The sequence below is a fragment of the Petromyzon marinus genome, chromosome 23 (genome assembly GCF_048934315.1).
Source record: "Petromyzon marinus isolate PM22_M1 ecotype Great Lakes invasive population chromosome 23, UKy_Petmar_22M1.pri1.0, whole genome shotgun sequence".
Taxonomy (NCBI): domain Eukaryota; kingdom Metazoa; phylum Chordata; class Hyperoartia; order Petromyzontiformes; family Petromyzontidae; genus Petromyzon; species Petromyzon marinus.
This window is the reverse complement of record NC_133689.1, coordinates 7,844,325-7,856,373: the sequence shown is the minus strand read 5'-3', so window position 1 is coordinate 7,856,373 and position 12,049 is coordinate 7,844,325. Positions and strand designations below refer to the sequence as shown.

The window sequence follows — 12,049 nt, the reverse complement described above, 5'->3', positions numbered from 1 at the left end:
GCTATTCGACACCGCAGACATGATCATCAGTGGCGAATATCTTAACACTTTCCCGTTCCGAGACGTCTGCAACTTGGAGGGTGGGGGTCCCGTTAACTGCCGAATCTCGGAACGTGCAAGCAGTTAGCGTTAACTTTATTTAGATAGGCGTAGCGCGGCTGTTTTTTAAAGACATTGTACTCACCACAGAGAACTGTACCGACACTACCACACCCTACGATAGCTGACGCCAAATTGTGCCACGTGCCCTTCCGCATGGCCTTTTACTTCCAATTCCCTCCACAGAAAGGAATCGGAATAAAAACTGACGTCAAACACGTACGTCGTCAAGTACTTGTACGTCATCGGAATGGGAAAGGGTTAACGGGTCCTGTGTCGCTTCCCTAAGTTGACACAACCTTTAATGGACATACTATTTTGTTCTTTCGGTAAAGTCACGTAGAGAGAAAATTAATAGATCACGACGTTTCGATCGCAACACAAGCAACCGTCATCAGGTGAGACAAACACAGCAGGAGAACTGCTGACGTAGGAGAAAGAGCTGCTGCAACAGCAGTCAGGAAAGCTTCAAATCTTTACTGGACACTTGGGTGACAAAGGCCGTGGTGCTGGCCACACCATCCCGTCGAGCGCCATCACCCACCTTAATATGTTTGCGTCAACAGTGCTTGCTCTCACAATCCATACAGCTACAAGGGGGGCGGTGGGGGTGGTGGGGTGATCCGTGGTCTTTTGTTACCGCTTACCTTGCCCTGTGGTTTCTGCCGCCCTCCCTCGCTCGCTCACGCCGTGCGCCCGCCCCTGCGCGCAGGACATTCGGGCGCTGGAGAATCACCGGGCTCCGCAGCACGAGGCCGACATCGAGCGGGCGCTCAACGAGTGCGACGCCATGATCCGCGAGCTCTTCATCGACGTGCAGACGCTCAAGGATGGCCGCTTCTTCCAGGCCGAGCTCATGTACCGAAGGTTCGCTTTACGCGCTACGCGCACGATGAGGGGGCGACGCGACGATTGGCGCCGTTGCTCCACGAAGAGGAGGTGACGTCGGCCACCACGGCGCTTCGTACCAGGCTAGGCGAGCGTTGAGGCCATGTCAAGTGCGGAAGATTCGCCGGCATGAATGAAATGAACTGGCAGATGCACCAGCTTCGCTTGAACATTGTGCCAACCCGCCGCGCTGCTCGTTGTTGTGACCGTCGCTCCTCCGCCCTCCATTGTTGCCGGAGGATGACTGCCTCCCACTGCTCCGCAGCGTCCTTCGCCAACCTCCTCCACAGAAAAAGCGATATTGGAACTGTTGGTACCAGTCATTGTGGAGGCAGATAATTGGTCTAGCTGTGCGCGTGGAAGCTTCACACACACACACGCTTTCACACTTAGACACACACCCACACATACAAAGACAAAGATCCCCCAAATAGCAAGTGCTGTTAGCAAGCACCTATGGAGGCCGGCATGGCTTACGAGGGGGTTGGTGGCCAGCACCACTCCCGTCCGCCTTTGTCTCCCCAATGGCGATGTTTGCACATCGCACCAGGTACTCATTTGAGGCTGAGTTTACCTAGGGGAGGCGCAGGACCGGATCAGATAATCGTCACTGGTCTTTGTGGCCAGGGACGATTATCTCAAACTCGAGCCGCCGGGGTTCATAGCGCAGCGTAGCGCTATCCGCTACACTACCGCTCCCCACACATTTCCACACAGTCAGACGCACACTTTCTCACACATGCTCACACATACATGTGCACAACAGCCAGTAATGTAACTGTGACTTGGCTGCAGGTGCAGCGTGTCTATTCCGGAATCAGTTATAATTGTTGGTGTATGTTGGTGGCAGGGCCCTTTGGAGCCAGGGCTGACGATCAGACAGAGCCCTGTGAGACTCTTGAACCTGCTGGGATGTGAGGTGGCCACGAGATTACAGCATCAGATATCAGAATATTTATGATGAACGTTTTTTTTTATTAAAAAACGATCTGAACTGTGGAGGAGAGGGTGGTTGTGGTGACAACTTAGAGACCTCAGTTTGATCCCCGGCCATGGCTAATGTCAGCGTTATCTGAACCAGTCCTTCACAAACCTGCATAGACCAGCGTAGTGAAATGTGGTATAACAACCCCCACGACCGAGAAGCCTTAATCCAGCAGTGACGAGATGTTAATGACCTACCCTGGTATACAGGAGGTCGTGGGTTCGATCCCGATCCTGACCCCTGTATATTTGGAGTTTCCATGCCTCTCTCCTCGTGGTCGTGTGGATTTTTCTCCGGGTCCTATGGGTTTTCTCTCCACATTTAGAATAGTGCGTTCAGAGTATTTGACTGCTAGAAATTTCCACGGGATAAGCCACTTCGTTGGGCTATCGTTTATGGCCAGGTTTCTTCTGTCGCATACTGATCGTTAAAAGAGCTATATAGCTCATTGGACCTTACCTGGAAAAGTAAAAAAAAAGTTTAGTTAAAGTTTTTGTTCATGCTTGACAAAGGGCTGCAATTATAACAATTACGATAGGTGTACCATGCTTACGATAGGTGTACCATGCTTGCCGAATGCTAATGCCGATGCGCTGCCATCCACAGAGTCTTCCAGCTGCACGAGCGCTTTGTGTCCATCCGCTCCGAGTACAAGACCACAGTTGGCGCTGCCAACGTTAGCTCGGAGGTGATCAGCGTGAAGGTGCCGACGATCCAGGTGACCTCGCCCCGACCTCAGGACGACTCCAACATGAAATACGTGCGCGACCTGCTCGCGTGGGTGGAGGAGCACCAGGTGAGGTGGGACGAGGTGGACGGCGGCTGGCCACCTGGCACGATCGCGTCACACACCACGCGCCCACAAATGAACCGCAGTGCCACAAATTGAACCACACAATGCCCTGCGTCATTTTTCTTACCCTCTCATTTGTATTATTTCGAGCGTTTCACATCCTGCTTGTACTATATTGTCCTCTCCGTTCGCCCATATGCAATGCAAGATGCCTGCATTATTTGACTAAACTTTCGCGAATGGTATAATTGGTGCAGGAATCAATATGAACTGATACATGCTTTCTCTCGTTACATGGCCACCACCCAACCAAATGATGAGCTCAGGCATTTAACACCTCCTCTATTAAAATCTACGTCATATATCTGGCAGGTTGTCAGGGGGCTGGGGTGGCTGGATGTTAACTACCTCGCCTGGTTATACAGGAGGTCATGGGTACATGGGTTTTATCCCAACTTTGATGCCTGTATATTTGGAGTTTGCATGTTCTCCTCGTGTTCGCTAGGATTTCTCTCTAGGTCATCTGGGTTTTCTCTCCTCATTTAGAAAAAAACATGCTTTTGAAGTATTTGGCTGCTATAAATTTCAACGTGATCAGCCACTTTGTTGTGGCCAGGTCGATTCTGAAAAAGAGCTTTTTAGCTCAGTGGGGCTTACCTGGTAAAATAAAGAATGTTTAGTTTGTGAAACATGTAGAAGTAAGAAAAATGCTGAGCATAACAGAAGACTTGATGCAAGTGGTAATGAGAAGGAAACTGTGCTTGTTTGGTCACATATCCAGGATAGAGAACAGCAGGAAAATAAACACTGTAATGATGGGAATAATGGAAGGAATTGTTAGAAGAGTAAGACCCTGCAGAGAATGGCTGGATGACATAAGAGATTGCTGCCATGTTAAACCTTTATAAACAGTTATACCTTTAGAGGCTAACCCCCATTTCCTGATGACGACTGCTTATTTTGCGATCGAAAAGACGTGGTTTTTATTTTATTTAAATTTTATTTGTATTATTATTTTTCTATCTACGTGACTACCGAAAGAATCAAAAGAACATGAATTCCTTGCAGTCACGAAAGTTTTAAGTCAAAATATAGCCTCAGTATGTTTGCACAGGATATAGGGAAGGGGAAGCAAGTGACAAAACTTTCAGTAGGCACCTACGGGCTTTCTGCCCATGGAGTTTGATCGATTGATTGATAGTTTAGTTCCTGACACACTTCTCAAGGCTCTTGGAGAGCGTGCAAAAGTAGCCGTCGTAATGAAGATAACCCGGGTTTCGGCTGTGCTCTGTTCGTTTTACGTCGCAGGCTCAGATTGAAAAGGCCGAGTGGGGACCTGACCTGCCCAGTGTGGAGGGCAACCTCGAGACACATCGCGAATTCAACCGCACCATCGAAGACTTCCGCTCCAGCATCAACGAAGCCAAGGCGGGCGAGGTAACTGCCTCCCCGGCGGCGCCCGCTCACTCGTTTTCCGCAAAAAAGTTGCGCCGTCCCTGATCCCATTCATTATTTGAACTAATACATCAGAAGGCCGCACTCATTACACACAAAGGGCTTGTCACGAATGAACCACGGTACCCAGCTGAACTCGTTCTGGGGGCTTAAACCGTCACGCAAAGTCCGGTCATCCCCGCAGCAGTGGCTTTTGGCCAGTTCGTTGAACAAACACGGGCACTGCATCGCGCGTTTTCAGACGCGCTTCTGCGGCCATCTGGAACGCTCTTCTTTCCGATATTAGGAAGCCTCTGGAGTTATGCACTTTTAAATCGTCCGGATTGAAAACTCATTTCTTTAGAAGTGCTTTTTGTGTTTAGTTTGACGTCCTTGCCCCGCACCTCCGACGAGCACGGTTAGCTATGTACGGTGCAAAAGAAGTTCAATATACATATATTTGTATTATTCGTTAATGAATTTATATTTTGATTGCGTGACAATTGAAACATATACATTTAATATTTTTTTTAATCTCATGTATGCCACGTGATTAGCATAATTTATGTGCAATTCAAACGATGTGCATTTTGTGTAATGCGGTTCACAGCTATCATTTGTCTATACAGTACAGGGTGGGGACGCGGCCCGGAGGTAGCGCATTCGCCGCCGCTTGTAGCAGAGGTGCACAGTTGGAATCCGGCGGCCGCCCTGGTTAATACTGCGGGTGTATTACCCAAATAATAATGTGTGTTGTCTGCTTCACGGCGGGAAGTTCAAGATCCCGTGACGTCATTAGCAAGAGTCGGCTGTTGTGTGCCGGCGTCATGGTTCCCAATTTGCCAAGTTTGGCAACTGCTGGCAAATTACTCAAATGGGAACTATACATGGCAACTGTCGCCCCCCCCTCCCAACTTACGAAACCTTGGCAGGACCCTCTTGAAAAAGAGTCATGATACTTGGTGAGGCTTTCCTGGGTAAGCAAGCATAGTAAATAATAATACGTGTAGCCATCTGTTTTATTTGTAACCGTTTTCCTTTTGCAGTCCAAGATATCACCAGCAAACAGAGGGAATTATGCTGATTACTTCGGAAGACTGGAACTGCAGTATACTCGCTTGCTGGTGACTATGAACACACCTCATCACACTGAACGGATCCCACTGCTCTGTGCAGTTCAACGGATACTAGCCTACATTTCTGCAGCAATTCAAATCAACGTTTTTTTTTTTTGCTGATTTACAAAAACAATATTTTGACAGTGTGGCACATCGAGACAATAATATCCGTGTCCAGAAAAAAGTACAGTCTGTTCACCTACAACGCGTGGTTTTCATAACGCGGATTGGATATAACGCGATCGAGTGAACAGAACTACCTCGTGCGAGTAGGAATAAGCGGGTGTACGGGTGCCTCGGCGTAGCATCGCACAAGGCACTGGGATGCTGCTGGATGCTTCTAGATGCTACCAACGCCCCTCGGTCTTTGTTCAGCCTGCTGACACATTTCACGTGTTATCACGGACTGTGCTTTATCCTACGTGAGATATAATTTATTACAACGCGATTTTTCCATAACACGGTGTTCTTCAGGAACGCATCTACTGCCGCGTTATAGGAGACCAACCTGTCAACCCATACGGCATATCTGTATTCTTGTACTGGGAAATTGGGTTTTCAGGTCAATGCGGCGTACAGTCGTTTCAGTATGGGCAGCAATAAAGTCTATTTCTTTGTTTCTCCCTTGTGATGGGACTTTGTATGCTTTACAAGGGCAGTTTGTAACCCGAGTTGTCATTAGCCATGGGGGCAGAGCATACTGAGCGTGCGCGTGTGCAGAACATGTCGCGGAGAACGTGCAAACTACAAATACACAGCAGGCGCCAGGGCCGGGATCGAAACCACGACCTCTTGCGTACCAGGCGAGGGAAGTTGACATCTCGTAGCCACCGTGATGTTCGCATCCGTGCGGCCGGAGCAAACTGAGCGTTTTGCGCGCCGCCCGTCCAGAACATGTCGAGGAGCCGCCTGCGGCACCTGGAGAGCCTCCACGCCTTCGTGGTCCGCGCCACCAAGGAGCTCATGTGGCTCAATGACCGCGAGGAGGAGGAGGTGAACTACGACTGGAGCGAGCGCAACCACAACATGAGCACCAAGAAGGAGCAGCACGCCGTGAGTACACCGGCAGCCCCGCTCGATTTGCGGCAGGCCACGGGTGGTGACGGCAAGCCGCGGCCCCGGAGCCGCGAGCGCCTCTTCAAGGGACCGCTGCGTGACGTCACTCGTGAGGGACCGCCGTCTCGTCGTCGGTTCTTGGAATATCGCGTTGTTTTTTGTCACCGAGTTGGAACAAAAACTTTGCGCCCTTCCTGTTATTCTGGTTGCCGTAACCTCCCCCCCGCCCGGTGTAGGGGATAAGCCACCGCTTGTTGTTTGCTGTGTGCGGCTGCGAGGCGAGGCAGGAGGCTCGGTAACGCAAGTCTCTCCCCACCCTCCCCACCCTCCCCACCTGACTATGCAGGTGCTCATGAAGGAGCTGGAGCAGAAGGAGTCGATCATCAACGGCATTCAGGACAGCGGGGAGCAGCTTCTGGCCAGCAACCACCCAGCTCGTCAGACCATTGAGGTGAGGGCGTGGCGGGCCGGCAGTCTAGTGCAGCGTCAAGTAGCCGGGGGCCTGCACGTATGCATTGTTATTGTTGTGTTACGTGTCAAAGTGAGCGAATCAACTCACAGCTGCAGCCCGGGCGTGGTGATGCACACCTGTAACCCACTGCTTTGGGAGAAAGGAGAAACCGTGGGGGCAAAATGTTAACTACCTCGCCCGGTATACAGGAGGTCGTGGGTTTGATCCTGATATTGACCCGTGATCACGTGGATTTTTCTCCGGGTTCTCCAATTTTTCCCTCCACATTTAAAATCTACATGTGTTTGGAGTATTTGGCTGCTATATATTTCCACTTGACAAGCCACTTCTTTGAGCTATCACTTGTGGCCACGTCGCTTATGAAAAAGAGGTGCGTAGCTCAGTGGGCCCCAGCGACCACTGTACAACAATAACTTTTTTAAAGAATTAAAACGACTCTACATCGGAGTATCTGGAACACTTCCGCCGAACGTTTGCCACGGCCTTGCGGACCATCAGTGGCCTGTCGACAACACGGTTGGCAACTCTTGCAAAAGCCTCAAGGGTGAATCATTTAGAGGCGCCAAACGTACGAACCGCAGCTGCGCACAGCTCCATTAACGCCGCTCGCGCGCTGTCTTCCGCAGTCCTACCTGGCTGCCATGCAGACCCAGTGGAACTGGATCCTGCAGATCTGCTGCTGCATCGAGACGCACATCAAGGAGAACACGGCCTACTTCCAGGTGCAGTGGCCCAGCTCACAGTGGCTCAGCTCACAGTGGCCCAGCTCAGAGTGGCTCAGCTCACAGTGGCCCAGCTCACAGTGGCCCAGCTCACAGTGGCCCAGCTCACAGTGGCCCAGCTCACAGTGGCCCAGCTCACAGTGACCCAGCTCACAGTGGCCCAGCTCACAGTGGCCCAGCTCACAATGGCCCAGCTCACAGTGGCCCAGCTCACAGTGGCCCAGCTCACAGTTGCCCAGCTCACAGTGGCCCAGCTCCAGTTGCCCAGCTCACAGTGGCCCAGCTCACAGTTGCCCAGCTCACAGTGGCCCAGCTCACAGTGGCTCAGCTCACAGTGGCCCAGCTCAGAGTGGCCCAGCTCACAGTGGCCCAGCTCACAGTGGCCCAGCTCCCAGTGGCTCAGCTCAGCGTGGCCCAGCTCACAGTTGCCCAGCTCAGAGTGGCCCAGCTCACATTGGCACGCTCACAGTGGCCCAGCTCAGAGTGGCCCAGCTCACAGTGGCCCAGCTCACATTGGCACGCTCACAGCTGTGTTATACCCTGGCAAGCATTGTACACCATCAGCAGGTGGTAACCCCATCTGCTAGACTAACCTACATAATATGTGCTCTCATTAATATTGACTTAAGTACATCACGGTTGGTCGATGGTGATGATAAATTAGCTTTTTTGTTATCAAGCTGTTGCTTCAGATGATGACGAAGCTAAGGATGTTGTTAACGCTGTTGCTGCTGTTTGTAATGACGGTATTGTGGTTGGTGGTGGCTAAGATAACAACAGCAATGTCATTGATGCCGGTGATGTTGCCACTGCTTTGTGGATGGCGTAGCTGATGCTGCCCTTTTCTCGTGCTGCTGTAACACGGAGGCTCGCTTGGCACTTTTAGTTCTTCAAAGAGGCAAAGGATGTGGAGGAGGGCCTCAAGAGCCTGCAGGAGACAATCCGCCGCAAGTACACGTGCGACAAGGCCAGCAGTCTCACACGCCTGGAGGACATCGTCCAGGACTCGATGGTGAGTGTTGACGCGTCGACCGGGACTCTCGTTGCAGGTCCGAGACGTCGGACATCGCACCGAAGAAAAGCCCGCGGCACGACCCGAACACGCAACGGAGAGCCGTGCAGCGCGACCGCTAGAATCTATGCAGCTGTGGCGCGGCCGTTCGTCCACTCTGGCGGCCTGTGACCTTGTCACCCATCACCCACCCACCCCCAACCCCACAACGCGCGCAGGATGAGAAAGAGCAGCTGCTGGAGTACAAGCGCCTGGTCTCGGGGTTGGTGAGCCGCGCCAAGACGATCGTTCAGCTGAAGCCGCGGAGTCCCGAGAACCGCGTGTGGAGCACCCTGCCCGTGAAGGCCATCTGCGACTTCAAGCAGCAGGAGGTGAGGCCGCATCGGGGCCGCCGTAGCCACCGCCATTAACGTAGCCAACGTGCGCAGTTGACGGCGGGACGCGCCTCGGTGACCCTGGGCGGGGTTTGGCAATGGGGATGAACGGATGAGCCAAGTTTAGAGCAGATCCGCCACGAAGGATTTTATGGATGAACATGGCCCAATGTCGATTTCTTCTCGCGTCGAGTGACGTGAGATTGGATTTTTAAGTAGAGGTCACAATGGCGGGTGCTGTGTGGAACATCCAGAGCAAATTGACGAAGGGGGTTTAGTCCATTTAGCGTTTCATTAGTAGTTTAGCGGTAGTCACAAAGTGGTAGAATGATAGCTCCAACAATTTGCAGGCACGATCTAATTCCCAGTCAGTCTCCCATCCAAGTACCGTCCAGGCTACAAACCTGCTCAACTTTTGAGATCGAACGAAATTGGGGGCGCATTCAGTTTGGTCGAGTCCTACACGCGACAAAGAAGATCCCTGACTCTGATCTTCCGCTAACCTTAGGGGCCACAACCATGAACCGCATCGACTGCACAAACCATGGCAGATATAGAAATGGAAAATTAAAAACTATCTGGTGCGTGACTGTGGTCACCCAGAACACATCACGGAACACGTAAAAACTCATTTGCCGATTCACAAAATACGAAGGAGGCATCATCACAGCGATTTGCTCCGCTGCGTCTGACTCAATTATCTGGCTCAACCACCTCAATGTGATATTATAGTTATTTACCTGCACGAACATCAACCATGAGCGGAAGAATAAATCCTCGACAATTGTCCATTACCTGTATCATTAAAGTACGCGTGTATCCATGCCGTTGTCGCTAATGTGTAGATCACCATCTACAAGAATGACGAGTGTGTGATGGAGGACAACGCCCAGTGCACCAAGTGGAAGATCATCAATCCCATCGGCAATGAGGCCCTGGTGCCGTCCGTGTGCTTCCTCATCGCCCCTCCAAACAAGGACGCCATCGAGCTCGCCACCCGGTAAGGGAACTCTCGCGCAGCGATCACCGGGACCGCCGCAACATCCGACCGTGTCCGCCCGGTGTTCGCCGAGCTGCATTGGCTTCCGGCTGCCGAAGGAATACGTTATCAGGTCGTGCTCACGACACAGACAGAGTGCTTGCCACGTATCAACAACAATACCTTGCTGAGCATAAACCATAACATGAACTCCGGTCAGCGGCTTTTGGCTCGCCATCGAAAATAGACGGTCACCGCATCGCTTGCTTTCAGATGCGCTTCCACGGCTATCTGGAACGGTCTTCCTTCCGATTGAAAACTCGTTTCTTTAGAACTTATTTTTGTGTTTAGTTTGTTGTCCTTCCCCCGCGCCTCCGTTTAGCGCGATTAGCTATGTACGGTCCGAAAGAAGTTCAACGTACATACATACAACACGAGACCGCTGTGTTGACGCATTCACCGTGTTGGTAGATTAACGAGACGAGCCACAGCACTGTGATTGGCCACGCAAGCCAAACTATGGACTATAGAGTAGACCGCTGTAGCCTGCGCTCCTTCAACGGAGGAAGAATAGCAAAAACTACACAAACTCTCTCCTTAGGCCCTCTTGTGGCTAGTAGAACTTGGCATTGAAACACAATTTGGTTTTTTTTTACCAGGTAAGGCCCACTGAGCTACGTAGCTCTTTTTCAGAAGCGACCTGGCCACAAATCATAGCTCAACCAAGTGGCTTATCACGTGGACATTTATAGCAGCCAAATACTCCAAACTCACGTTTCTAAATGTGGAGGGAAAAACCGGAGGACCCGGAGAAAAATCCACGTGACCGCGGGGAGAACGCGCAAACTCCAAATATACAGGCGTAACGGTCGGGATTAAACCCGTGACCTCCTGCATACCAGGCGAAGAGAAGCGAACCACTTCAGTTGTATTTCACAGTTTTACAGTGGTCGGGAATAGAACCTAAACTGCCTCGTTTTACGAAGCGCGTATAGAATCTCCTATAGGAGGCCCGCATAGCGCTTCACGCCATATCCTGCCGCGCACAGCTTAATTAGCACGCAAACAGCGCAATGGTCAGATGTTTTTTTCTTACCTGTGCATTGTTAAAATGTCGCTTGCCTGTCTATCTCAGTCACCTTTGCAGCTTACCTCAAAATACGAATCTTTTTTACCGAATATTTTGCAGAATGGACCAGAGCTATCAGAACAGCATGACCTTGTGGCACCAGCTGCATGTGAATATGAAGAGCGTCATCTCCTACCTCTACCTCACCAAGGACATTGAGTGCATTCGCAGTTGGACTGTGACAACGGTGAGAGTGCCCACGAGCCAACACTGGCATCGTTACAATTGGTCGAGGAACAATTCATAGGTTAATTTATGTTAAATAATAATGGTATAAGCATCACACCGTGCACGGCAATGAATGGTATCAAGATCATGCAATTAATGTTTGCACAGATTGTAGCACGATGATAGACTCATACAACTTTTGTTTTTTCCATGCACAGAAGAATTGATTTGTCACCTGAATTGTTACAATTGATCAAATTGCCGTGGGATGATCCATCGCATTCTCAGTTGCGGTGCGTTCTACAAAACAGGGTTTTTATTTATGCTCGCCATCCATCTCCACTCGAAGGTTGTTCCTCCTCATCTGCTGCTCCTGTGTCTGAAATTACCCTTCATTTGCAGTTCACGTTTATAACTCTCAAAGGTTAAATCTGGACCAATGGTGCATGTCATCCAACACATGTACATTTTTTTTCTCTTCCCTGAGATTCGTATATGTTCCACATGCTATTACACTGGCCATATCCCTAACAGTATCTGAGACTTTATCTGGCTGGCTGGCACTCTGGTGAGAGCACTTGACTCACACATTTGAGGACTACAAGTTCAAACCCAGCAGTCAAGTAAATTAAGTAAGGTCTCTTCTCCTGTAACGTGGTAGTTGCGTCATTGAAGAGCGTGGCGTTATAATAAATAATGTGTAATGTGGGGTAAAGCACAGTTCGCGATAACACATGAAATGCGCACGCAGGCTGAACAAAGACTGAGGCACGTGGGTAGCATCTAGAAGCATCCAGCAGCATCCCGCCTTATTGTGTGA

At 50.7% G+C, this 12,049-nt stretch overlaps 1 protein-coding gene across 14 annotated transcripts in view; it reads left to right on the top strand.

Moving 5' to 3' along the window:
- PLEC (plectin) overlaps nt 1–12,049 on the top strand; it is a 181,521-nt gene that overhangs the window by 143,815 nt on the left and 25,657 nt on the right. For all 14 annotated transcript variants that reach the window (XM_032959617.2, XM_032959615.2, XM_032959613.2 and 11 more), the window contains 11 exons: nt 812–966; nt 2,579–2,768; nt 4,074–4,202; nt 5,246–5,323; nt 6,209–6,370; nt 6,720–6,824; nt 7,472–7,567; nt 8,454–8,579; nt 8,798–8,950; nt 9,799–9,953; nt 11,122–11,248. In XM_032959617.2, the coding sequence (XP_032815508.2) occupies nt 812–966; nt 2,579–2,768; nt 4,074–4,202; nt 5,246–5,323; nt 6,209–6,370; nt 6,720–6,824; nt 7,472–7,567; nt 8,454–8,579; nt 8,798–8,950; nt 9,799–9,953; nt 11,122–11,248 (1,476 nt within the window). The remainder of the gene's footprint in view (nt 1–811; nt 967–2,578; nt 2,769–4,073; nt 4,203–5,245; nt 5,324–6,208; nt 6,371–6,719; nt 6,825–7,471; nt 7,568–8,453; nt 8,580–8,797; nt 8,951–9,798; nt 9,954–11,121; nt 11,249–12,049) is intronic.